Genomic DNA, 27,275 nt, shown 5'->3' on the forward strand with positions numbered 1-27,275 from the left:
CTGAAATTTTGAGTGTGTACCTTTTTCACCAATAGAGTGGAAAAGCAAGTCACCTCCTTGAAAAAGTCACATCCACTTTCTACAAAATGGACCCACCATGTGCATAAGTGCACTTTGGCTAGTTGACTCAATTTTTAACCTAGACCAATACCCTTAAAGATTGTTGTTTCCATGTTAATGCTTCAATATCTTTGTGACTTCATCATACAACGGTAGCACTAAGAATGCTAGACTGTAGGTATACAAAACGTAGACAGATGGTCAAAGAATGGTTAAAATAGACATCAGCTTATAAAGACATGATTAGTAAAGCAAACAGTTTGTGTCTTGGTTTGCCAAGTTGGTATTTGGAATTTGCCTTTGGATAGCAATGTGAATATGCAAGATTATATTCTCTCCTCACTTTTTGTAATACTTTTTCTTTGGGGGAGGGAAAGCACTAGTGATATAGCCTAAACTCTTTCAAACTTGATCATCTGTACTTTAAAGATTTGGGGGTATCTTGTTGATAGAGGTGGAATTACTTCTCCCAACCCCCCCTCTGACTTCTGTTTGAGAGATAAGTATCACATTTCTCTCCACCATGAAAGGTTCTTAGATGACTTTTAGGATTATCTTTTAGTTTTGGTAAGCAGGTGTGTATATTTGATTACAGCCTTATCTACGAAATTCCTCAGACTTTATCTTCCATGACTCATAGGAATCATTTTATAAATCAGATTAGCAGAGAACGTTTGGAAAAATAAATGCATACTATTAAAACAATTTATCAGTAGAATACCCTAGATCCTCTTAATGAAATACCTTCTAAAATGGGTTTGCTAGAAAAGGAAGAATAAATGCATTCGAATTATATTTGAGTAAAAAAAATTCAGTGCTCTATTCTTAAAAATACTACCTTATAAAATGATACTTAGAGTACTCAAAGCCAACGTAGAAGTTTCAAAATTATGACTAACCAAGATGAGATCCACTAGATTTCTACTGGAAAATATGAAAGTAGAATAAATTAGTAGAAAACTGTTGGCTACATATATAAAGGCAGGTTATATTTCTGGAAAAGATGTTTTGTGTTAGGATAATGTAAGTTGACCTTGACCTTCTCTAGAATATATAAATAATAGGCAGTTTTGCTCTCAACCAATCCCTAATGATCAAATTTTGGTAGAAGCAATAAAAATGACCTCAAATGCCCTATTTAATTAACTAGAAATGGTATACCTATAATTCTGTATAAATCCATACCTATTAGCTTGTATCTGTAACCAACATGCAGTTTTCTGGAATGTATTACAAAATAATGAGCCAGGGCTGTAATGAAGCTAATTAAATACAATTATTTATTATATGGTGGTACGTTTCAATATGTTCTTTTTGAGGAACCCTCTGGACACTTCAAAAAGTGAAGACATTATTTGAACAGTCAATTCCTAAATAAAGTCCAGAATTTCTGCCATTGTTTAGAGCTCACAGTATTACTGACTTTGGACATAAGTCACCAAAGCTGAGTATTGGTGTTTGATTTATTTATTGTTTATTCCTCATCAAACTAGACATAATTAACACATGCTGCATTAGGTAGTAACTGTATTTACATCTATCAAGTTCTTCCCCACCCCGAAAGGTCAGTGAACTGATCAAACTGGAGAGATTTAAAGCTTTCCTAGTTGGAAAAGAACTGTGTCTTATAGATTTTTAAGAGCCTGATCTCTAACTCAGCTAATTCTTATCTAGCTTTTAAATTTCTTGAACAGTTCAGAAGGTAAAGAGACATCTTCATCAAAGTCATGGATCCTAGAAGGTCTTTTTAGGTAGAGTTTTTTTTTAACATTTATCTTTGAGCTACCATTATAACAGGCAGTTAATAAAAGCTAGCTAGTATTATCATTCATCTAGGTGGCACTTCACGGCTTTTAAAGCAGGAAGGACTGTTTTGATACAACCTTTAGTTCCTTGTCACTTTTCCGGAAGCAGGGCAGCATGCAAAGGCACTAGAAATCAAGTTGATGGTCTTTCTACTTTTCTAGAGCGGTTAACTCGTTTGTGCTAGGAGGTTTAGCCAGTATCATATTATATAAGGCATTCTTGCCATTGAAATTCATGGAAAGTCAATTTTTTAATCTTTGATTCCTCATCAAATGGTTAATTTTTGTTTGAAGACTTTGGCTTAATTGGTGGTCTAACTCAAAGGTCCCTTGCCCTGTTTGGAGCTAAATCCATGAATTCCAAGGAAGACTGTTGTAGCTCAGCCTGAGGGATCTGTGATTGGGAGCTCTCAGAATCAGACTGATGGCTTCAAGTTAATTTGTATTCCGCCTGCCTGCTGTAAGTGCCATAAGTAGATGTAATCGGCTGAACACTGTGGATTCTAATTACCAGAAGTTAAATTAGCAAGTAGGGGACCGCCTGTACTTAGAAATTATTTCATCAATAGCTTTGATAATTGCATTTTCCCCTCGTAGCAAACCAAATGTTTTAAGAAGTATCTTGTTTCAATTTCTAGTTGGTAATTTCAGAAAACGTAATGGAATTACAAGACATTTTCCCCCTCAGACCTGGTTATTCTGGAAATCATAATCCAGTGAATATTGAAGTTTTCCCAATTTCTCCTCTTCTTTGGGTTCTTCTTTTTCTTCCCCATCAGTCAATCCAGTTTCAGCATCATCATCCTTCAGGGCCTATGAGTAGGGAAATGGATTATATGTGAATTCAAATGAATTTTCATCAGAACTCAAATGACACTGGGCCTGTGGTTATACTTCCAAGCTGTTAGAAGCAAGCACTGAGATGCTGGAAATCTCCATTTGTCTGACACACATTCACATCTGCTGCTTACATATTTTTTTAAAATTCCATTTGTGCACGGAATTTTTTCCCCCCAATCAGCAAGCAACATGGAAGCAATGGAAATAGCCCCTCAGAATATTGCAAGCAAAAAATGTAAAGTTGTTGCAAAGAAAACATCAACTTTGTGTTATATTTGGCTCTGATAAAATCGCTTCTTTCGGAGGTATGATAAACATGCTAATAACCAGGCCAGTTTTCACATTCATGTAGTTTAAAAGAGATCTTAAGCATCATGTAAAACACCCTTGTTACATGCAGTGGAGTAATTTATATGAAATGGGTGGCCTTTTCTTGCCTTGTTTCCTATGAAAAAGATAGTTGAGTAAGTGATTCTTAGAAAATTGTAATTTCCTGTGTTTTGTGTATACATTTGTAATGGTTATGGGAAAAGAGGAAAAAAAAAAAACATGCCACCAGCAAATGCATGTTTAGAGAAAAATCTACCCCAGTTCCAGTTTAAGTTTACTGTTTTACTTTCATTACAGCTCCACAGAAAGCTAGGCTGAATTAAATTGACTTACGGGTCTGTTTGATACCAAAAGGTAAAAGGAGTTATGTTTGCAATTCTGTCAAACTGAAATTTGTATAAAAATTAATTTTGTGGTAACAAGCAAAAATCATGGCACAGAATTCTCAAAATTCAGTTTAAACCAATTGAACGTTCCTGATAACCTAAAACTTAAGTGTAATATAAATTGAAATACTAGAAAGCTCATAATTTCATAAAATTCATTCAAATGTTCCTCTTTATTAAAAATAAAAATATATAACGTATTTTCCCAATAAATGCAAAAAGTTTGCTCAAAAAAATCAAAGGTTATAAAGATTATAAATATTAGAAATTTTGTTTCTAGGGGGTGTGCATTCTTATTGATTTAAAGAATTAGAAAATAATTAGAAATCTATAAGTAGTTATTATTCGAAATGAGAAATGATAAAATGTTACGTTTTCCTGAACACTATTGAGGTTGAAAAATTTAAAAACCTTTATATGAACCATTTGTATTATTTCTTCTGGGGACTACCTGTGTAATAATCTTTTGTATAATATGTATATATAATACCTCTTTGCTAATTTTTCTATTGTGTTGTTTGCCTCTTAGTGATTTGTAGAGACTGTATTTTAGTGGTCTCAATCTTTCTGTTGTTATATACCACAAATATTCTCTCCTAGGTTTTGGTTATGGCATTTTCATTGCCTTTCTTTGTGTGTGTGTGTGTTACTATAGAATCTCACAAAACTGAAGGTAAGACATATGAGTGGTAGGCTTTGTATCTTTGACAAAGCAAAAGAATTTTCACTCCTGTCAGTGATCAAATTAAACCTGAGAAATCTTCTAGAACTCAAATGCACAGAAGTATAATCAGGCTTCAGAAAGGCTTCAGAGTCATTAGACTATAGCTCTACCATCCAACCTCCCACAACTTCCAGATTACATGGTTTTTTCCCTCTGCTCAGAGAAATCTCTTCTGTTCACTTATCCATTCATACAGAGACCCGCAGTGGTGCCTCAAAATGACACCCTCGGTCACTGAACTGACAAGACTGCAATTTGGCTCTAGCCATCTAACTCTAATTTGATCCCAAAAAACAGACTTGGTATCATCTTACTAGAACTCATTAGGGTGGGAAGATGATAAACAGAGTTGAGCTGTAGTTGGAGATGCCTCCCATTTTGTTCTTCCTGAAAAATTTCAGGAGCCTACAATGACTTTGGAAAATTGAAAATTGCCATTATTACATCTGTGCAGAAACCTTTTCAAATCTGGTTAGCCATACACCGTTTAATTAGGAAGTTTATACTTGGATGTTTCCTTGAATAGTAAAATGTTGATTTACTGACAGCCACAGGCAGGAAAACAACATAATTATTTAAAAATTAATATTAATCTTTTAACTTGGGGTGTCGCTAATAGAAAAATGATAGTAAAGTGTAAGGAAAAGACTACTGAATTTAAGTGGAGGACTTGAGGCAGTGAACCCACATTGCCCTTTCAAAACCTCAGCTGTGTGTCAGTCTTTAATACTGTCTGAAAAGATGTGTTGAGAAAATGGCAATGTAGGTAATTTGCCTCCTGTAACATTTTAATTTTTTTTAATAGCAAACTATTTAACGCACATTTTTGTCTGAAAAATCTTCACACCACTCCATCATAAAAATAAAAATTTTCATGGATTAAAATACTTTTTCAAAATCTCTTTCAGAACTGACAATTTACATATCATGTTTCAGCTCAGTGTCATTTGAAAGAGCTGAGCTATTAAATCGCCTTCTCTCTAAGTGGTTTTTGCCCTAATGAAAGGTGCATGACCATTTCTGCAATTATTCTGCATGGAATAGGGCTAAATTTTTGATAATTTCTCAGTGCCACTGTTTTGTCAGTGAAGTGATTAAGTCTATTCTTGTCCCAAAGGCCGAGCTTAAGCAAGACGTTTTCTGTACCATTACATTAAATTCAGGCCTATTAAATCAGCAGCTGTTATAATATCTCCAGAGCAGTAGTCTCCCCACCACATGCACCAAGGAACAAAATGCAGAGGAAAATGCATGTAAGCCCAGCAGTTCTGAGAGTTTGATAAATTGCAGTGGAAAAAGCTGTGTTGGGAAAAAGACCTTGTTTTAAATTTCAAAAATTTAGTGCACATGTTTCTGGCTTGATTCAACATTCAAAAGGTGTTTAGTTGTACTTGGATAAACCATCAGAAGGTGCATTTGTTCATTCTATGTTAAATTGTTCAGGTTTGGAATTGATAAGGCATGCTAAAAAGGGAGCATACGACACTAAATTTTCTTTCTGTGCCCATCAATTAAAACTTGAGCTTTCTAATACTGTTCTATTTAATCAGTAATCTTAAAATGAGAACCCTTTATCTTAAAAAAAAAAAATCAATTTAGTTCAGCCTTTTGATGTGTGTCAGAATGGTACACCCTCAGCTGTGGAAGCCCCGGCTGCCAGGCCACTAAATGTAGTTGAGCGTTGACTAGGGGTGTCTAATAGCAGAGGAAACCTACCGCAAGGGACAGTCCAGAACAGTCATGAGACATAACACAGATAAGGAGGACACAGAAGGAAGAAATAAAAATTTAAATATCCACACACATTAGTAAAAACCGTGGAGAAATGACCTTTTCAGACCTCTGACTTTGCAAGTTGATATTGCCCCTCTGTATTTTTAGTGCTTTTAAGTTTTAAGCCATTACAAAACTCTTAAATATGTATCCTTTGCTGTATACAAATATTATCTATCATTACCATTTTGTTGTTATTGCAGAATATTTAAAAATTCTTCCTTGGTTATAAAATCTTATCATAGAGACATATAGTCATGAATATTGAAATTTGAATTTCTGTTAGTTCTTATATAGAGTGAAATGGTAAAACTTACTGATTTCTGTATTTACTATTTTTGAGATCTTGGTCATTTATCCATGTAATAACAGGGGTAATAAACACTGCTACTATTCTATAAATTAGTCTTACATCATACAGAACAAATTCCACAAAGAAAAATACAAATTTCTTGCCCTAGGAAGAAATGCTGTAGTAATCATTTAACATTATTTAGTGTTTTTAACTGTTAATTCTAGCATACATGAAAACCACATTTGAATTTTAATGTAGTTATGAAAATGATAGTATTATATTTCCAATGTTCACAGACATAGCTGAAATTCACATACAAATTATTCAGTCCATCTAGAAGATTATTACTACTATTATTAATCTCCCAAATATGTTGTCTAAAGAAATCTGTATCACGTCCTGCTGGTTACGGAAAATGCTGAAATAAAACAAGACGTGATTTAAAGCTTCAGTTTCTATGTAACAAATAAACTGAAAAGAAAAATCCTTGTTAGACATCTGTGGTTGAACACTGGCACCTGGGCTTCTGTGGCTGTGATTAGAAACTTTGAGAAAGACATAACCCTTGATACTCTGAGCTCAGGATGAAGCTCTCTGAGTGTGAGTGCAGGCATAGCATTCATTCTACAGCTCTGAAACCAAGCAAAAGTTCAAGTGAAAAATAAGCCTATGTGAAAATGTTGTCAAGAGACATTACAGTGTCTTTGAGAAAAGTGTTTAAAACTCAGGCTGGGGAGAGGGATGAGTGTCCTGAGTGTGTGGATAACTACACAAATGTACTGAAAATACCTTCCTTAACTAAATTGTTCTTAAGGAGATTCACATATTTAAGAGTTCAGTTAACAGTAATAGTATAAGAAGAATGTATAAAACTGCCTATATATGTTGCTATTAGGGAATAAATAGAAATTTTGAATTATTTGAAGGGAAGCATTGATAATTGAAAATGTTATTTCTCTGAAAAATCTTCACATTTACTTTTTTTAATATAAATTTACTTATTTATTTATTTATTGGCTGCGTTGGGTTTCTCTAGTTTGGCTTTCTCTAGTTGTAGATAGCGGGGCTACTCTTTGTTGCAGTACTCAGGCTTCTCATTGCGGTAGCTTCTCTTGTTGTGGAACACGGGCTCTAGGCACACAGGCTTCAGTAGTTGTGGCTCGTGGGCTCTAGAATGCAGGCTCAGTAGTTCTGGTGCATGGGCTTAGTTGCTCTGTGGCATGTGGGATCTTCCCGGACCGGGGATCGAACCCGTGTCTCCTGCATTGGCAGGCAGATTCTTAACCACTGCGCCACCAGGGAAGTCCCTACATTTACTTTTTATATGAAATAAGTTGTTCCTTAGAAATATCCAATATGAATATGATTCCAATAGAGAAATGAAGAGACATTTAATTATTATACCTATTTAATAGTAGACTTTATTTTGAACCAAATCACCTAGTTCGTTTAGGAAAGATAACAGTGTAAAGGATGCTCAAATTGCTTCCTTGGGCTTGGGAAGATAACTCAGCCAGATGGATTTTATAACCTGCATTCTGGTTCTAATTGTCCCTAAGTGAAGAGTTTTGCCTTAGAATTCTACCCCATTCTTTAGAACCAGCTCATACTTCTCTCCCTTCCCTTGTATAACTCATTATTCCTGAGCACTCATAATTGAGCTGGATGTTTGTATAGGGATGGTAGCTTTCATCAAGTGTGATAAACAGCTATAAGACTCAGTATTTAATAGTGATTATGAACAGTGATGATGATAAGAAGATGTCCCACCCAAGAGGAAGAACAGATACTCTATTCTGTTTCTCTAACTCTAGGCACAATTAAGACAGGCTAAACAGATGTAATACAAATATTCAGATATCATTCCAATACGCTGGGCCTACCAATTTGGCCTTGATGGTCATGGACGCCCTTTCCTGGTTTATGTACTTAGGAGACTGGAAAACCCTAACCACATGTTTCCATTGTACTTTGGGATGTTGAGTAATGACTGAAAGGATTGCAGAGCATTTCTACAACTATGACAAGTGTCCAGATATTGTTTATTTCTATATTTATCTGGAATAAACTAATAAACTGTCTATTCTTAAATTTTTGATAAAATAATCTAAGAAGAAACATGGAATGAATACATTACCTGATCTTTCATGGTCTTCCCTAAGTCTTTCACATCTTTCATGTTAATGGCATTCTTCCCTCCCTTTTCCTTTCCCTTCTTTTTGTTTTTCTTTTTGAACAGGCATTTCTTACAGATACAAAAGCAGCAGGTCAGGACTAAAAGGACCGCGACTATGGCTATGGCAATTAAGGCCCACGGTGGCACTGAAAGAAAAAAAATGCAGAGACTATTATTAATAAAGCATTTACATCTGCAAAACCTTTATATTCATGGGCTGTAAAGAAAGCTATTCACTCATTCATTTGTATTTACTGAGCTCCAGGCACACTGTTCTGCATTGCTTTATCCATGTTGTTTCCCCAGCCTAGAGTGTTTCTATCTTTTCCCCCTCACCCTTCCAGGCATGTCAAATGTCATCTCCTCCATACAGCTTTCCCTGCCCCTGCAAGCTAGATTTTCAATGATCCACTCCTTCATTTCTTCAGAGCTTACCTCTGGAGTTTGGCCTTTGAGTTCAAGCCCTGGCTCCACCATTTTACTGGCTGTGTGACCTTGGGCAAGTTGCCTAACCTCTCTCTGTCTCAGTATCCTCATCTCTAAAGTGGAGGTAAATTGGTAGGTACCTGATAGTCTTTCTGAAGATTAAAATAAGATGCAGTACGTGGCACATGGCAAAAACTTAATATTAGGTGCCATTACTCACCTATCAAATACTATAGGTTCTATTAATATGTTCTGGGCACAGTGGAAGGGGTAGATATTAATCAAAAAAACAGAAAGACAAATGTAAAGTCCTAAAAGTAGTGAAGATTAGGAAGAAGGACTTGGTGCTCTGAAAGTCGATCATGGGGAGATTTACCCATGCAGGGTCTCTGGAGGTCGGGCAGTGGTTATAAACCCAGGCTTAGATTCAGGCTTGGCCACTTACAGGCTTTGTAACTGGCCAGATTACTTGTGTTGAACTGCTGTTTCCCTCTCTATAAAATGAAGATAATAGTCGTACCCATTTCATCTCTTTTCAAGGTTGAGTTAATAGACTAAAAATCTTAGCTTTTTTTTTTTTTTTTTAATATTCAAGGCATAGGGCTAAGTACTGTGGGTGACACAGCTCAGAGTACCTACGGGGGCATAAAAAAATGCACATCAATAAATATATAAAAAGAAAGAGGTGAATACACTGAGAGGAGTTTGATGGATATGCTAAGAAATTGAGAGGAGGAAGAGAGAATTTTTAGATAAGAGTGTAGACTTCAGATTTACAGGGTCTGTTTAATAAAGCATACACAAATAAAGACACTCAAGCATTTTTTTTCTATTACACGTTGTCCAGCTACTAAAAGTAACTCCATTTTCTCATTTGGCATCCCCTACACATGTGCTTATAAAAAATCAGGTCTCATGGAAACATGGAGGATTTCAGTTTGTCTAGAAAGTCATTCAACTATTGAGATTAATCACAAGAAGCAGTAATTAGATTTGCCTGTTGTAATCAAAAAAGACATTGGTTACTGAAATGGTAAGAAAAAGTGCTATTTTCTTCTAGCTACATAAACATCATTAGTATCAATGATTGCTGAACACAAGTAGGAGTACTTTGATGACATAAAAACACCTAAAAATTAATTTCAAAACTGAGAAAATCCGCTCTCTTGGCTCCTTTTGCATTTAGCTTCGTAGTGAAGAAGACTTACTATGCATATTATTCTAGCTTATGAAAGATGACTAGATGTTACCCTAAGGACATATAAAACCATAACTGCTGAAATTGTGTTTTCAGCCAAAGAAAGATTTGTGTGAAAGTTACAGATAAGCCCATACCCAAAGACATGCTTTCTTATAGGTCTCTAATCTCATTAAGCAATCATATTTTTAAAAAAATGTAAAGGGAGCTTATGTAACCAATGATAGCATTCACAATACTTCATTTAAAAGCTTCTACCTCTTTTGATCTAGTTAAAACCCTGCCATGCGTGAAGGAGAGAGCCTGTGTATTCACTGCGGGTGAGACAGTAGAATAATGACCCTTCATTTTGAACCTCGTAAATTATTCTCCTAGTCGGACTTGTGTGATAGTCTCTCAGAGAGCCATATAAAAGTCTCTTAAATTACACAGGGCAAGACAGAGATCATTTGACAACTTCACAAAAAGAAAATAGACAGTGAAAGCACAGGAACATTATTTAAAGGAGGTAAAGAGATAGGAACATAGGATTACAGGAAGAAATTTGAAATAGTGCAACTTGAAGGTGAATTATAACCACTGAAAAAAATTTTATTTTTTACTTCTATTTCTTATAGTGCTGCTGTCTTCTAGATTTGCTTTCAGCTGATCTTCTGAATAGCTTAATTTTAACTTTGAATATATGAAATTAGCAAAAATTTCCTCACAACTTACTGGTACCTTTAGATAGAATTTTAAAAAAGCCTTAATGCTATCATTTTGTATACCCATATGAAAACTGGACTGAATAGTTAATTATAAACCACCATTTTAAATTAAATGCAGTATTTTAAATTAAATTTTCATGTTAACAATCTTATTCTATTTCGTAGAGCAACTAAATTTTGAGAATTTTGTCAGAAACACCATCCACAGTATTATTACTTTGTAGCATTTATAGAAATAAGTTTCAGTATTGGTGAGCAAATCTCGTGAAATATATTTTGGATTATGCTAAAAATTTATTGAAGACCTACTTATTATGGGCCAGCAGCTGTGCTGCAGCTTTATATACATTTATCTCATGTAATCTTCACAGAAGTTTTGTTCATTATCCCTTCAATTTTATAAAGGAAAAACTATAGATTGAATAGTGGGAGAAACTGAAATATATTTTTACATTATTAGGTTAAAAATATGCATATTATCCATGTATACAAAGGAAAAATCCTTGTGGGGCTGTGAAGCCTATTTAATAGGACATTTTACTTTTGAAAAAAAATGGAGAAAATAAATAACAGCAAAAGATGCTGCCAAGAGTGATTTCTTTATTTCTTTATTTTACTTAAATATAAAATATAGTTTCAATAAAAAATAGGCTCATCAAAATATTGCTACTGGCAGAAAGCTATCAGCTTATTGTTATTGCCACCCAACTATCATTAAATGGAATTTTATAACATGAATTTTAGCATTTAACTTAAGGACCTTTTGGCAGAAAATAATAGACTAATTTAAAAGCTCTCCATTAAAAATGTTATTTTCATCTTCTAGTTAATGAATTAATCTCACATATCATTTAACCTGAAGGTAAACCAATGCATAAGAATTAAGTCAAAGTCAATTCTGCTTCTGATGTTTTAACTTAGATTTTGTGGCACACAGAATAATGACTCCTCAAAAATGTCCACATTCTGATCCCTGGAACCTGTGACTATGTTACCTTACGTAGCAGAAAGGACTTTACAAATGTGATTAAGGATCTTGAGATGGCGAGATTATCCTAGGTTATCCAGATGAACCCAGTGTATTCACTATGGTCCTTCTCAGTGAAAGAGGCAGGCAGGAGTTTCAGAATCAGAGAGATTTGAGGATTCTGTGCTGCTGATTTTGAAGGTGGAGGAAGGGACCATTAGCCAAGGAAGGTAGGTGACCTTTAGAAGCTGGAAAACGCAAGGAAAGGGATTCTCTCCTACAGCTTCAAAAGAATTAGTTCACATAGTCATTATAAAAAAAAAAACTATGGAGGTTTCTCAAAAAAATTAAAAGTAGAACTACCATGTGGTCCAGCAATCCCATTCCGGGTATTTATTGAAGGAAACAAAAAATCACTCTCTTGAAGAGATATCTGCACCACCATGTTCACTGTGGCTTTATTCACAAGTCAAGATATACAAGTAACCTAAGTGTCCATCAATGGATAAATGGATAAAGAAAATAAATGAATAAAGAAAATAGAATATTATTCATCCATAAAAAAGATTCCTTCTGTCATTTGAGACAATACGGATGACCCTTGAGGGCATCAGGCTAAATGAGAAGTTAGAGACATAAGTCATATAGACAAATACTCTGTGATGTCACTTAAATGTGGAACCTAAAAAGTTGGAACTCATAGAAACAAAGAGTAGAATGGTGGTTACCTGGGGCTGGGGGTGGGTAGGGGAAATGGGGAGATGTTGGTCAAAGGGTACAAACTTTCAATTATGAGATGAATAAGTTCTGGGTGTCTGATGTACAGCATGGTAACTGTAGTTAACAGTACTGTATTGTATACTTGAAATTTGCTTAGATCTGAAATGTTCTTACCGCATACACACAAAATGGTAATTATGTGAGGTGATGGGTAGGTTAAATGACCTTATTGTTGTAATCATTTCACAATATATACATATATCAAATCATCATGTTGTACAACTTAAACTTATACAATGTTACTTATTAATAATCTATCACTAAAGTTGGGAAGAAAGAAGGAATCAGCCCTGCTGACAATCTGATTTTAGCTCAGTTAAACACATTTTGGACTTCTGACCTCCAAATAATAAATTTGTGTAGTTTTAAGCCAGTGATTTTGTAGTAAGTAATTCTAGCAGCAATAGGAAACTCAATAGAGATAAAGCAGACCTCAAGAGATTTATAACACATGCTGTATATAGATGACTATGCAATTGGAATATTAATGGGGGCTATTTCTGTATATGTGGTGATCTTTTCTTCTTATTCACCGTTTTTATCTATGCCTTCTGCAACCATTTTCATGATACTAACAGTGCACTCAAGACTCTCTCAGAGATAACCAGTGATTTTCTTCTGGCTAAACCCAAACTACATTGTCAATGGTATGAAAAAATCTTGATCATGTATTCCTTCTTGAAAATTTCTTCTGCTTTTGTTTCTACTACCCTTACCAGCACCTCCTTCTATGGCTCGGACATTTTCTTCTCTTTCCTTTCCCAATCCCAAGCGTTAGATGGAGTTGTTATTCAAGGCGTTCAGCTCTGTGCTCATCTTCACGTTCCCTCGTTAATGAGCACATCCTTTCCCATGCCTTAAACTGTAGGTCAGTTACTGTTCCTTCTTCTGTTCTCTAGAACTGTGTTCCCAACTGTCTAGGAAATGTTCCCTATGAATATATCATCATCTTCTCAAACCAGTTCTCAAACCAGCTATGTAGCTTCTGTCAGTGCTTTTATAATTTCCTGCCTCTTAGACATTGGAACCACGTGGAAATTCTAATTCCCAGATCCAACTGATTGGCAAGTCTTGTCATTTCTTCTTTGATACATTTTATATGTTTTTTTTTTTTTTTTTACATCTATTTGACTTGGAAGGTTTGGGCCTGACATTACCTCCCATCTGATCTCCCTTCCCATCAGTTATCTCTTCTCTCCATTTTACCCATCTATTGTCATTGAACAAAACTTTCTTTTTTTAGAAAATTTTATTGAAGTATAGTTGAATTACAATGTTGTGTGAATTTCTGCTGTACAGCAAAGTGATTCAGTTATACATATACATCATTCTTTTTCATATTCTTTTCCATTATGGTTTATCACAAGGTATTGAATGTAGTTCCCTGTGCTACACAGCAGGACCTTGTTGTTTATGAACACAACTTTTCTCATACATATATTTCAGTCATTTTGGGCATAGCTTTCACAGTCCTCTGTGTTTGGCCCACCCCACCTATCCACCTTTCTTTCTCACTGTTCTCCTATACCACCTGTAGTCCCGTCAGACAGGGCAACTCATTGTATTTTGCTCAGTTCTACCCCCATGTTTTTCTAAAGCAGATTCCTTCTTTTCTGAAATGGCTTTTCTTCTTCCTCTTTAGTCATTTAAATAATACTTATTTTTCAAGGCTCAACACAAGTCTCACTGAGTGTTGACAGATTTTTAAATAAAAATATTGCATATATTTGCTAAAATTTCCCCCTCCCACCCAGTGGGAAATGGGGACTATGTGGTATAATACATTGGGTGGTTTGTTAGACTGGCATAAAAAAGACGTATGATGTAAAAATAAAGAGACAAACCTGTAAAAACGTATAAAAGGTATTTAATAAACTCCTTCCTACACATGAAATTCACTTCTTGTTGATTTAAAACTCAGCTCTTTGTAGATTATTCATGACACGAAGCACGGATATTTAATGCAAACACAATAAAAATAATTTGGAACCAGTTAGAAATAAATTTTCATTAGCTGGTCTTCTGTTGGAAAAACCCCAAACAACTGTTTTCCCTTATCAAGAGAGGCTGTTCTTTCATGGGAAGTCAGCAGTTTAAAAAAGTAATTATTTAATCAAACACATATTTATGGAGCATCTACTGTGTGTCAGGCATTTTTCTCAGGTCTGGGATACAGTGCTAAGCATGGTTTCTGCAATCATGAAGCTTTCTATTGACTTCCCAGGTGTTAAATCTGGGTCTAATTTACTTTTTTAAAAAAGTAAATTTTCGTATTTGCCAAGCTCAGTACTCAGACCATAATATAGTACATTTTCAGGTGGAAACTACATGGCTTAATACGCCCCTGTGGACAAATTTAGAACTCCAGGGGTACATTTATTGATGAACTCAACTAGTAAATATTCTTTCTACAGTAAAAATGTAACTCTCAAACCGAAAAGCCTCATTTCCTGCCTCACCGCCCCACAGGGAGTTTGGCAGTAAATAACTTTCTTAAATTATTTACTTAAGGGGCCCTGACATATACGTAAAAAAAAAAGTAGACACTCCAAATATCCTTTTCTTTAATAGAGCAAGAAATATCCTTTTCCTTAATATATGGTGAAATCAAAGATAAAAGTCTCACCAAGAACAAGGGTATTTCAGAGAGTACATTTATAAAAGGGAAAATTTTAGCATTACTGATAGCAGTCATGTGTGCCAACCTTATGCTCCCAGATCTGAAATCTACTCATCAGACATGCACTGTGCCTCAGACCTACCGAATAAGCAGTTGGCGAGAAGAGCTTTTTCTAATTTACACAAAGTGCCCTTTGGCTGAGGGGATGCCTGCTCAAGCTCTTCTAATTCTGAGCTCTCACCTCCAAAGAGACTGTTTTTCTTCGCCTCTCTGAAATACCTGACTCAGTACTATCTGCTTAATGGTGCTCAGTGAATGGCTTGAAAGAAACCCACGTCCCCACATTCTTGAGCTCAAGTAGGAGAGAAGTGGACAGTCTCTGAGGCCCACCACCCTCCCATGTGGGTCAGCTACTCAGTCCCATGTCCTCGGCTCTGATCCTCTCCTTCCTCATTCCCAGTTAGCTACTGCAGTCTCCTAGGCTGCCAAACTTTGGTGGATTTACTCATTGGGTTCAAGGTTTAATCGACGACAAAACTTACTGTTTTTTTGTCTTTCTGCCTTGATTTCGCTTTCTGGAACAGCTCTGCATTATCTTTCCATTTCATTCCCATCTATCATATCAAGAAACAACCTTAAATTCGTAACTCTTTCACAAGATGAGCCGTATTTTCCTCTCTGAGAAATGAAAGCTTGTACTTTTATATCAATTCTTGTTATTTGAGCCAAGGGCCTCAAGATACACAGGTAATACCATTGCTATGGCCACTGCAAAAATTCAGCAATATCTTCAAGCATTTTCTACCTTTGATGTATCTCTGTTTGTCATATGAGTGCCTCACCACCGCACTAAAGTGTGTGTAATTCATTTTATGAATAATTTATATAAAAACTTAATTCTTACATTGACTGAAGATTTTCGCCAACTTCTAGTTTTACCCCATACAATCCATCTTTCTAGATCATTATACGTTGATGCAAGATGCAGAATACAATAGAAAAATAATAATTTTGCTCTTAACCAGTAGGAAAAATAATCTGTATGTCAAAGCTTTGTTTTTAGACTGTTTATAAATAATTATTAAAAAACAGACAAGGATAATCATTTTTCAAAAATCGGCAAAAAAAAAAAAATGAAAATGAGCCTTGCATTTTAAAGCTTTTTCTAAATTACAGAATGCAAATGGAAAAAAAAGTTCTGCAAATATGTGGATTAATACACTCATTAACCACCTCTGCAGACAGACTGTTAAATGCAAGATTTGAAATAGTGTATGAAGTAATTCAGAATATGGCTTAAGATTAAACCAACCAGCCAAAGGTCAGAATGAAGAATTTCTCATTATAGACCGAAATGGCTTCAAAGACCGTGCATTCTTGGCTTCTGGGTATTAAACTTATTTTTCTTCACTCTTTAGAATGGTAGTTCTAAGCCCCCTTTGAATTGTATGCTCTTTTTAGAATATGACAAAAGCTATGGGCTCTTGATGGGAAAATATGTGTACGTGTGTGTTGTGTGTTTGTTTAAATTTCCACACAGTTGGGAGTGTGTGGTACCCTTGTGGAGATTACAGTTCCCTAGGTCTAGAAGACCATTGGACTCTGAAGTAAAAACTCCTTTCTGAGAGCATCAGAGTAAAATTCAAGATTAGTGGGTTAGGGAAAATGTATTCTTGATTTGGTCATTTAATCTTTCACTTATTTCTTCTTGGCAGTCTGCTGTGTGCTTATACTATGCTGGGGGTGGTGGGGAAACAGAACCCAGAGAAGATGGGCCCCTTTATCTAGGAGCTTATGAAGACTAACTCCCAGGAATAAACTACAGGAGACAGGAGGCAATACAGAGTTAAACACAGAATTCAGTGGAGTAGTGGGCTCGTTAGGTAGCAGGTTAGAGAAGAGCAAGATAAAAGGTCCTAGAGTTCAAGGATGGCTTCATGGAGGAGGTGAGTCTTGAGGTGAGCTTTGAATCCTTGCTTGGTACACAGTGAAAATAGTGTTTTGGGGACTCCAGTTCTTTTCTTCCCTCCTTCCCTTCCTGACTCCCTCCCCTCCTGTCTGTCTCCCTCCTTCCCTTTTTTCCTTTCTCCTTCCTTTCCTTTGGGTTTTAGACTCCTTTTAATCTAACTTATCACCCAGTGACTACCTTGCTAAACAAAGCTCTCAATAAGACACGGACTTGTGAAAATCTACATTAGATTTTTTTTATCATAGTAAATGGAAAGACATTTCTTTGAGGTAAACACACGTGGCCTTCCCTAAATACCCTTCAGAATTACCTTCTTAAGAACACATTTCACATTTCCTCTAATGTAGATCTGTTCAGTTTTTCAATATGAGCCCCTGACAGAAAGCAAACTGGAAGATGTGTCTGTATAAATATACTGTAAAAATGATCCAAGTCATTGACTTGAGTCAGCTACTGGTGGCTTTTTAAGGTGGATGGATTGTGTAAAAAATAATGTAGGAGAGAGGCTCGCTCATCCATTCATCCATTTGAATGTCTGTTTAACACAGTAATGCTCAACACGTTGGAGGAATAGTGAAGTTTGAAATAATTAATCAGCTTGCAGTCCAGTTGGGCAGATTTGATTAACAGACATGAAGCAATTGTGAGCAATACCAGATAGCATGTGAAATGCCAAATTGAATGGGGCCTTTTGTTAGATTCTAATTCTATATAGTCACAGCAATCTTATTCTACTTGTCCGAGGAGCACTAGTTTAGAATTATTTTTAAAAACTTTAAAATTTAATAAAGTTAACACATAAAAAGACTTCAGTAAGATACATTGCTTCGATATGCACAAAATCACAACCTATACATTGATAAATTTTTACCAGGACCTCTATCCGTTGATCTGATTTCAGTATGTGCTGCTCTATTGAACAAATTCACAGTCCCTGCTGAATAACTTATTAAGGTTATTGATGTTTCTGGCTGAATGTAAGGATCAGTCTTGGTAACAAAGATTATTTGACTGAAGGCCATTTTATCTGCACAGGTATTAACCAAATAATTAATTTTATAAAATGCCTATAATAATTGTCTGCTTTCAATGATAAGGCCAAGTCATCCATATCTTCACAATATTGGAATGTCTGAAATTTGACATGGAAAATGACATTGGGTCTTCAGGCAGAGATAAGCCCCCCTCACAACTTTCAGAGGATTTAGATAAGGCTCCAGAGTTGGCTCAGGAGCTTGCTCTCTGCAGCCTTCAGGGACAAGTGTGTTGGTAAACATAGAGGGATGCCAGGTAAATTGGCAGAGATGAAGGCAATTCACTTGCTAATCAGTGCTGAAGCTCTTGGAAATTTGTAACAGTTTTCAATCATACCGTGGACAACACAATTTTGTGGTTAAAGGGAAATCCATTTATCCTGTAACATCTGTAGCATGTCTCTCTTGAGTTTTGATTCCTAAGTTCAAAACTAAGAAAAAATTATGTCTCAGGTTTTTCTTCCCATAGCGGAAGCTAACTTTCTTCTTGACTTTTGTTTGCTAAGGCTTCAAATTAAGCATCTCTTGGATTCTGATCCCATTAGTATTTGGTTTTATTGTGATGCTTTGAATTTGGTCAACTAGGTCTTTAATCTGCTGTCTGTCTTTGGCAAAGATGGCCAAGAAAAAAAGAGACTTTTCCAAGAATTGAATATGGCACCCGTTGTTAACTTTGGAATAATTCAATAGTTGAGAGTCTACTTGTTTCTTTACTAAGCAATTTAATGTTATTAGGATGAAATCCAATTACGATAAAAGAATGTCAGGTAAATGGGCAGATATATTCCCTGCTTCCCTATGCTCTTTTATAACAGTTAGAAGAAACAGACAAACAGAAAGCCCATTTGGTTTCATTACCTGCTTTTTGGAAGGATTTTTCTCCCCTGTATTTCCTGTTTATTATTCTAGGAGCAAACGATGCGTTTTTAGAATTCCCTGTAACTTGGAGAGATTTGACTGTACTGACAGGAGAACTGTGTGGTTGCCATGCATGAGCGAAGAAGGGCAGGACATTCGAGTCTTTCCAGTCATGAAAGGGAAGAGTCAGGTTCATTAATTTCATCACTATACAAAATGACAGGTAGACAACGGTGAAAACAAAGCCGCTCGCTTGTCTAGCTATCCACAGGACATTTTTCCTTGATGATCCAACGGATTCCTGCTGCTACAGACCACACTTACTAATTTTCCTTTCCAACTGTTGTTCTCTCTGTTTGTCTCAGTCTATTTCTCTCCTTGGCAATTTTATGTGTCCAATTCACAATCTGTAGCATCATTTCATTTTTTTTTGTTTCCTGGTTCTTGGATGTGAACTTTCATTTTTAGTTTACAGCTCCCATGATGCTTGATTTATTTCCTGTTCTTGCTTTTGACGGGGTTTCCCTATGCTGGTCAATCTTGTACATGGTGACTTTTTCTTTATTTTTTTTTTCCTTTTAAATATTCTTTCTCTTCTGTTTAGAGCTTGTGCTTCTAAGCACCGCAGCAGTGAGCATGTGACCTCAAGGCCCTGCAAATCTGGTTGGTCTTTGTAGATTCTCGCAGATCTCCACTAAGAATGTAGAATTCCTTTTATTCTCTTCTCTTTGTCAAACTCAGTTATTTCTTCCTTTGAGTGACTCCCAATAGACTTCCTCCAAATGTCTACCTGAGTAATACCACGCAGGAGCCCTTTGCATTGTCTCTCATCCACATTCATTTATGCCTTCTGACTTGTATTATCACGTATTGATCCTTGTTTTCTAGTAGCTTTGTGATTTGTCTCTTCAACATGAGGCTATCTGAAGAGGGATACTGATATCTTCCTTTCCTTTGCCTTCTATGAAGTATCAGTTGGGTTGGGTACATGGGTAAGTCTTAAGTAAATGCTTATTGAATAAATGAAAGTATAATTAGAGACAGAGACAGCCTTCTTCAAATACTGTTTACACATAGGGCCTGGTTCCTTGGACACCTTGTTGAAACTAAAATGTACACTTAAAAAAAAATACTACAGATTAAATCATGATAAACCTTCAGATATACATCAACTTTTCCAGATTATTTAGAAAATCTGTGCAAGCATCCCTTATTTTTTATTCCAGATAGACTATGGAAAAAGCAGTAAACTGGTTTATTTTTTTCTGTCAATTATTTTTTCTAAATGATTTTTATGTCATATATCTCCTTAAAAGATTCGATTAAAATCATACTAGTAATGCTGATATGCCTTTTCCTTTCTTATATCCAGCCCCTGCAGTATTTCCTAATTCAATTTCTCATTTATATGGTTCTTTCATTTTATGACTCCCTTTCACATTACCTCAACTGATTTGACCCTAAAAGCCAAATTGTAAAGTAGCTAAAGTGGACACCATAATCTCCATTTTACAGATCCGAACACTGAGGATCTGAACTATGGTTCCTGTAATGTGACTCCTTTTAGAGTTGAGATCAGACCTAAGTCTTTGGGGTTCGATTTTCATGTTCTTCTTATATACTGTGGCATTCTTTCGTGTCCACATTGACAAATGAGCAAATATTCACTAATTATATCACTTCTAAGAAGAGTTTAGTTTTGTGAACATATTTGTATATTACTGTCAGGCTTCTCTTAACTGAAATAATTGTTAATTCTTTATGCCAAATCAATGAAAATCATTTGTCAAAAAATATTATTGATAATCGTAACAGGGCAACATCAGATATAATAAAGATCATGGATCTTGACTCCGAGTTCTGCCACTTAAATTGCCAAATCAATTTGATCAAGTTATTTAAACTTTCTGAACCTCAGTTTCACCCTCTGTAACAGGGGAGGTGGGTGAAGCAAGGAGATAATGATATAAACTCTGACTTGTGATATGTAAATTTATGACATGCAAAGTGCTTAGAATGGTAGATAATATGAAGGAAAGTTTTAAATGTCAGTTAGTATTATTTGCCAGCAATTCCTATGAAATTTCACAACTTGAAAATGCTTAAAACTTGGCAGAAAAAACAAGTTCTGAAAGTTATGTGGATAAAAGATGAAATACAAGCAATTTTGTATGTATTATACAATTCCCAGTACGCTCAAAGTGTTCTGCCTTAACAATATATCCGAATGTCAGGGTAACATTCTAAAATAAAGATTGCTGTTGCAAAACTGAAATGCAAAGCATTTTGGTAGTGATCAAGCTATTCATGGATAAATAATAGAATGAATAGATCAAACTTTGGGGGAAAATAAATAATTGTCCTTCAGAATCGCACTGGCCAACAATTGTTTATGTTATTCAAATAATGCAAGCAGCATTAGAATAATATTAAGTTTGTATTAATGGAAATAAACATGTACTGCTTCGTATTTTCAATAATTTGTCAGCCCAGCTAACACTTCCTGAGGTAAGCCTTTTAACATAGCAGTAAAGACATTAGTGGAAAGATTTACTCTTTCTACTGGCTAAATGGTAGATTTTGCTTGAACACACGCCCCATTTTATAGTGCTTATGCATTAATAACAACATGCTCTGGATGCTGTTTTTTTTTTCTCCTTAAAAATTGGCCAAGCATTATAAGTGACTGAAAAGCTATCTTGAATTCAGCATTTATTGTTCAGTAACTATTTACATACACATTTAAGTTATAATGATCAATTTTTATTAAGAACCAACTTTGATTTTATACCATTTGTTTCCATTGAATAATTTATAAAATAGTTGGGTTTATTATTTCATTTACGTAATATCCTCATTCATAGATGGTAAATCTAAAGTACCAAAAATAATGACTGTCCTAAGATTCTGGGAAAAAACTATGGCCCAATCTTGAGCTCAGTCTTTTGAACATCAAGCTCTATCTACTAATCCAATTTCTGATAATTCCTGTTTCAAATCAATCAACGGTGTTGGGATTTAAAGTTATCTAGGATCACAATTTTTGGTCTTTTGCTATTTAAATCATTCCAATGTCATATTCATTTACAGAAAACCTTTATTTTCTGCTGTCTTTGCTCATTATTTTCAAGAAAATTAAGTTAGGAGCTATAGTTTTCTTTTGGTGGTTTTGACTAGAATTGAAACAGTAGCTGAAATTTACATTTTAATATGATTTAGTAAAATAGTGAAATAGAGGATTTTCTTTAAAGTTTGAAAGCTATGAAACTTAATGGAAGTTTAGCTGTTTTTTTTCCCCAGTATTTTACTTATATGTAACCATCAAAGTCAAGAACCTGGCCCCTGCACAAATATTGTAATGTTAACATGTATGCTTGGAGGATCACTAAATCCAGATATTGCTTGGAAGAAATAGAATTATCTTACTAGACTAGTGGCCTCTTAAGATTCTTTGGAACAGGATAGTAGATCCATTTCTTAACATACTGAGGCAAATGCCTTTCAAGTAATATAAAATTTTATATTTGAAGTTCATCTTAATGATTTTAAATGAAATAATAAAAAATGGAGAATTCAGTGAACTGATGTGGGTAAATCTTTTTGACTAAAGGTCAAACTATTGTCTCTGAAAAAGATGTTTATTTATTTATTTTTTTAAAACATTTTATTTATTTATTTATTTTTGGCTGTGTTGGGTCTTCGCTTCTGTGCGAGGGCTTTCTCTAGTTGCGGCGAGCGGGGGCCACTCTTCATCGCGGTGCGCGGGCCTCTCACCCTCGCGGCCTCTCTTGTTGCGGAGCACAGGCTCCAGACGCGCAGGCTCAGTAATTGTGGCTCACGGGCCTAGCCGCTCCGTGGCGTGTGGGATCTTCCCAGACCAGGGCTCGAACCCATGTCCCCTGCATTGGCAGGCAGATTCTCAACCGCTGCGCCACCAGGGAAGCCCAAGATGTTTACTTTAAATTAAATATTGATGGACAGAAAGGGAGAAAATAGCAGCGCACTCAACATAAAACAGGTTATCAGAAGAAGGATCTTGAGGGAAAAAAAAAAAAGAATGGAGAGTGCTATCTCCTATTGAAAAAGCATTCCACTAACCTCAGAAGGATAGCTCGCTGACTTAAAAGTGGCAACTGATTGTACAAAGTCATTTCGTTAATCGGTGCTCTTTGAAGTCCTACCGTGCGTTTGAGACAAATGGAACAAAGCTAAGGACGCATTCTATGGACATTGCAAAAGGGGCAGTAAGTGACCCTATGTTTATGTTAACCTGGGTCAGCTCCCTCCTTGAACCCAGGGTTCCTAACGTCACTCCTGGTCCTTCTTGAGGCACATGGTGCTGCCTTGTGCCTTGGTTTTCTCTTTTCCATTCACTCTACCGCCTCTGTGGGCTGCTTTATGCATATATGATAATGCGGGGGAGTCAAGAGAGGGAAGAATACAGTGCAGAGTTTGGGGAAGCCATTTGGGGTGATACGTTCTTTGGCACTCTTTCTGATTGTCTCTGAGCAGTCATCGAAATGGTGAAACAGGGAGGGGAGGTTGTAAGTGGTCTGAGGCTTGCATACGTTTCCAGGAGAAGAAGAGTCGAGACCTATCTCAGCTTCAGCAGCGCTCAGAAGGAGGCAGAGAAAGCATTTGTCACCTCCAGGTTCCTACCTGGTGAGAAGTGTGTCAGTTGCCTTATTTAAGGATTGTTAAGGGTGAGAATCTCAGGTACAATCTCAAGAATACAAATGTGAAAATGATTAAGATGAGCTTAAGGAGGTAGATTGTTTTGTAAAGTTCCAGTCATCTGTGTAATTGGACATGTGGCGTGATTACGTAATGTTTAATATAAAAAGTGATCTTTGCTCTAGTCCTTACCCCAGTCTCCCCCAGTCAAAACCAAAGATTTTACAACAGCAGATGCTGACACCTACGGCTGGAAAAATATTAGGGGCGAGTCATGAGGTTGGAGTTAGACAGAAGTATTTTCCTTCAGAAAGATGGGATAAATACTGTTCGTTTTAAGCGATTTTGTAATTTTCTAGGCAAAAGTCCAACTATGGCGTAAAACAAAATAGGCTTCTTGGAAAAAAAAGCAAAGTATAAGGAGAAAAAGTCTCGTTAACACAACTGATCAGAATCATAATTAATATACAGGAATGGAAAAAAAGTTTCTAAAATGGCTGAAACATAATTATTATTTGGTTATTTTTCTAAAGCAACACCTAAGAGTTTTACCTTTCTAGACGGGAATAGATTTGGATTAATTTTCCTCATAGAACAGTTATTTTGACATGATGTCAATATAATTTGATTTTTAGTTAAGGTAAATGTTTTTGTGTGAATTTTAATAAATGTGAAATTTAATAACTGAAACAGTAAATTCATAGAAAATCAATTATAATTCTATATATTACTTCAACTCATCATGGTATACTAAAAGGTAGTAGAGGTTTGCAGTCAAAGAACCCTGAGTTTAAAGCGCAGTGAGTCTTTTTCTTCTTTGAGCCTTTATTTCTCTCCATGAGAAGTGGGAGTAATAATACCACAATAATAATTGAGAGAATTCCATGAGGTAACACATCTGACACTTGGCACATAGATGAGGTTTAATAAATGCTAATTCTCTTTCCCATTTTATATAAAAAGAAATATATATCAAATTCTGTTCTAAAGTTTAATATTTTTCATCCTGAAAGTATTTCTTGGTAACATATTTAAAATGATTAGACCCAAGCAATAAACTATATGAAACCTGCTGGGTTTCCTCTAGAGACCTGGTTCTATTTGCCTGTCAAAAATTAAAGGAAAAGAAAATTGGCCCAGTGTAATTGCTACAAGTTGGAAGGAATATAATTTGGCATTAATCCAGCATCAAGTAAAGAAGACATTTAAATCTTAGCCAGTGGGACCTATAAGAGAATTAAAGACCTGTTTTCTATGAAGGGAGAGTTAGCAAAAATAAACAGAGTATAGCAGAAGAGACTGAAAATATTGGGGGGCAGAGAAGTAGAAATCTCTTAATTTTAAGGATTGATATGTACTGAAAGAATTTTTTTAAAAAGAGCAGATCTGGCACAGCTCATGAAATCTTAGAGGCAATAAAGCTTGGCTGGCAATGATGCCTGGCCGTCACTTACACTGTCTCACTGGGTTTTAAGCCTGTGGTTTTAAAGTATATTGATTCCTGTTTGAGAAACCTGCGTATTTAAAAAAAAAATTATTTTCTTGAAGTATAGTTGATTTGCAATGTTAATTTCTGCTGTACAGCAAAATGATTCAGTTATACATACATATATTCTTTTTCAAAGTCTTCTCTCTTATAGGTTATTACAAAATATTGAGTATATTTCCCTATGCTATACAGCAGGCCCTTGTTGATTATCTATTTTATATATAGTAGTGTGTATATGTTAATCTCAAACTCCTAATTAAATCTGAATTCCTTGTTAAAGTAGCATTACACTCAAATGGAACTTTATTGTATTTGTGGTCCTCTGAGGGAGACCTTGGGCATCAGTTTCTGAAGGCATTTTGGTGCGCGTGTATGTGAAGTAAAGCCACCAATAAAAATTTCTTCTCAGAAGGTTTCTGTAATATTATGACTGTGCGTTATTAAAGGCAGGAGAATAAGAACAAAGTCTTTAAGATTGTTTTTCTTTGCAGTTCAATGAAATAGCCTTTTTCTCTAACTGCTTATTTACTTCCACCAGTCCTGACAAGATATTCATTTAGAATACCTGCCAATTTCAAAGCAACCAAGAGAGCTTGACTGAAATTGATCAGAATGAAGTAAATGCAACAGAACAATAGTAGGTAAATGAGAGGTTCTACTCTGAGTTTTAGCAAAACAAGGGCTGCATTTGAATTTATTCAAGGCCATGGGAAATAAGGAACAGTGACATTAGAACAAAGAAGAATCTTTTTGCCAGTTGGACTCAGCAAGTTTTGCTTTCTGGCTGGGAATTCCTGTAGGAAAAATAAGTATTTCTAAATCTTTCTGAGGTGTGTTTGCTCCTCGCCACATATATCTCCACGTAATCAAGTCCCTTTGGAAAAGTAAAGCTGAGTTTTTTTTTCTAATGTCACAGTTATGATAGAAGTGAGAAATTCTCCTTTTATTTAATCGTTGTCTTATTTTGCATGCCTCAGTTAAGCTTTAAGCCTACAAGTGTTAGACTATATCAAATTCAGAATATGCAAGAAATAGGAAATTCAATTGAATGCCAGTTATTGTGTTTGTAATATTTAAAAACTGTGGATGTACTTTCACCTTGCTTTAAATTTAGAGCTCTGAATTATATTTTCTTGTAGAACTCTGAATTTTAACTCCAGATGTTTTCAGAAAAGGAAGATTTTTTCTTTAATTGAAAGAATGTAAAATGATGGGGTGAATACAAGGGAGAGGAGGAAGAAAAAGCCCAGGTTCATATTGGTTATATACTGAATATTTAAATTGATTTATACTGAACATTTCCTTTGTTTTATGTGAAAGAAACTTCCATTTTCTTCAGGCTCTATTTTCCCTTTCTTGATCACCAAACTTTCAAATCATATCTCTCAGCAATTTCCATGCAAATGGCTCATAATTCTATTATTTTATCAAGTCACCTCTTAACATTTTCCCTTCTTATCCTCATTTATACACATATGTTTAGAGTTGCCTTCACAGCACAGGCAGTTTTGTATTCAGCTTTTTTCATTATGAATGTTCACATGATACTACATGGACTTTAAGTTTTTCAAACATTATTACAATTTAAGTCAAGCAAAAAGGAATAAAGTGTGATGTCCATTTACCTCACACCAAGCTGAAGAACTAAAAGATGATGACTGCTGAGGCCACATAGGACCACCTCTGATTGCATTTCCCCTCTCTTCCCAAGAGGTAAACTCTGCATGAAATTAAGTGTTTTTTATTTTTTTTATTTTTTATTTTTTATTCCTGCGCATTTCCTTATGCTTTTACATAAGTGTTCTTAGGAACTTTGTAGATTTAACTCTTCATTCCTAAGAGAACCACAGCACACATTATAGTGAAATCTTAACAGCAATTTGAGCTTTTAGTGTTAAGAGTCAAAATAGCCTCAGCAAAATAGCCACAGCAGAGCAGTCAATGCACCGTACGTGATTTGTCTCTCAAATTACCTAAAGACATCCCACATGCCCAGAAATCCATGCTTTGTGTGTTCTATGTAGTTCAGCAGTCACTCTGTCTATCCTGGGAAGGACTATCCTAGTTAACAAAAGTGATGCGGTTCTGGAGTCTCCCACCTCCATGCCTTGTCTAGCTGGCATCCTCATTTCATTTGGATTGTTTGAAAGTCAGGATGCTAAGT

At 35.5% G+C, this 27,275-nt stretch overlaps 2 protein-coding genes across 8 annotated transcripts in view; one reads left to right on the plus strand and one right to left on the minus strand.

Moving 5' to 3' along the window:
- Positions 1 to 27,275, plus strand: part of LOC309640418 (uncharacterized protein) — a 340,945-nt gene that overhangs the window by 144,358 nt on the left and 169,312 nt on the right. The window lies entirely within an intron of this gene.
- SYT1 (synaptotagmin 1) overlaps positions 1 to 27,275 on the minus strand; it is a 427,179-nt gene that overhangs the window by 138,547 nt on the left and 261,357 nt on the right. Inside the window, exons 4-5 of one of the 2 annotated variants that reach the window (XM_082419035.1) lie at positions 8,351 to 8,535; positions 2,556 to 2,669 (exon numbers count right to left, since the gene is read on the minus strand). In XM_082419035.1, coding sequence (XP_082275161.1) covers positions 2,556 to 2,669; positions 8,351 to 8,535 — 299 coding nt within the window. Of the gene's footprint in view, positions 1 to 2,555; positions 2,679 to 8,350; positions 8,536 to 27,275 lie in introns of both variants that reach the window. The other variant, XM_082419034.1, reaches the window with a different exon arrangement.

This window comes from Balaenoptera physalus (genome assembly GCF_965194825.1).
Source record: "Balaenoptera physalus genome assembly, chromosome: 13".
NCBI lineage: Eukaryota > Metazoa > Chordata > Mammalia > Artiodactyla > Balaenopteridae > Balaenoptera > Balaenoptera physalus.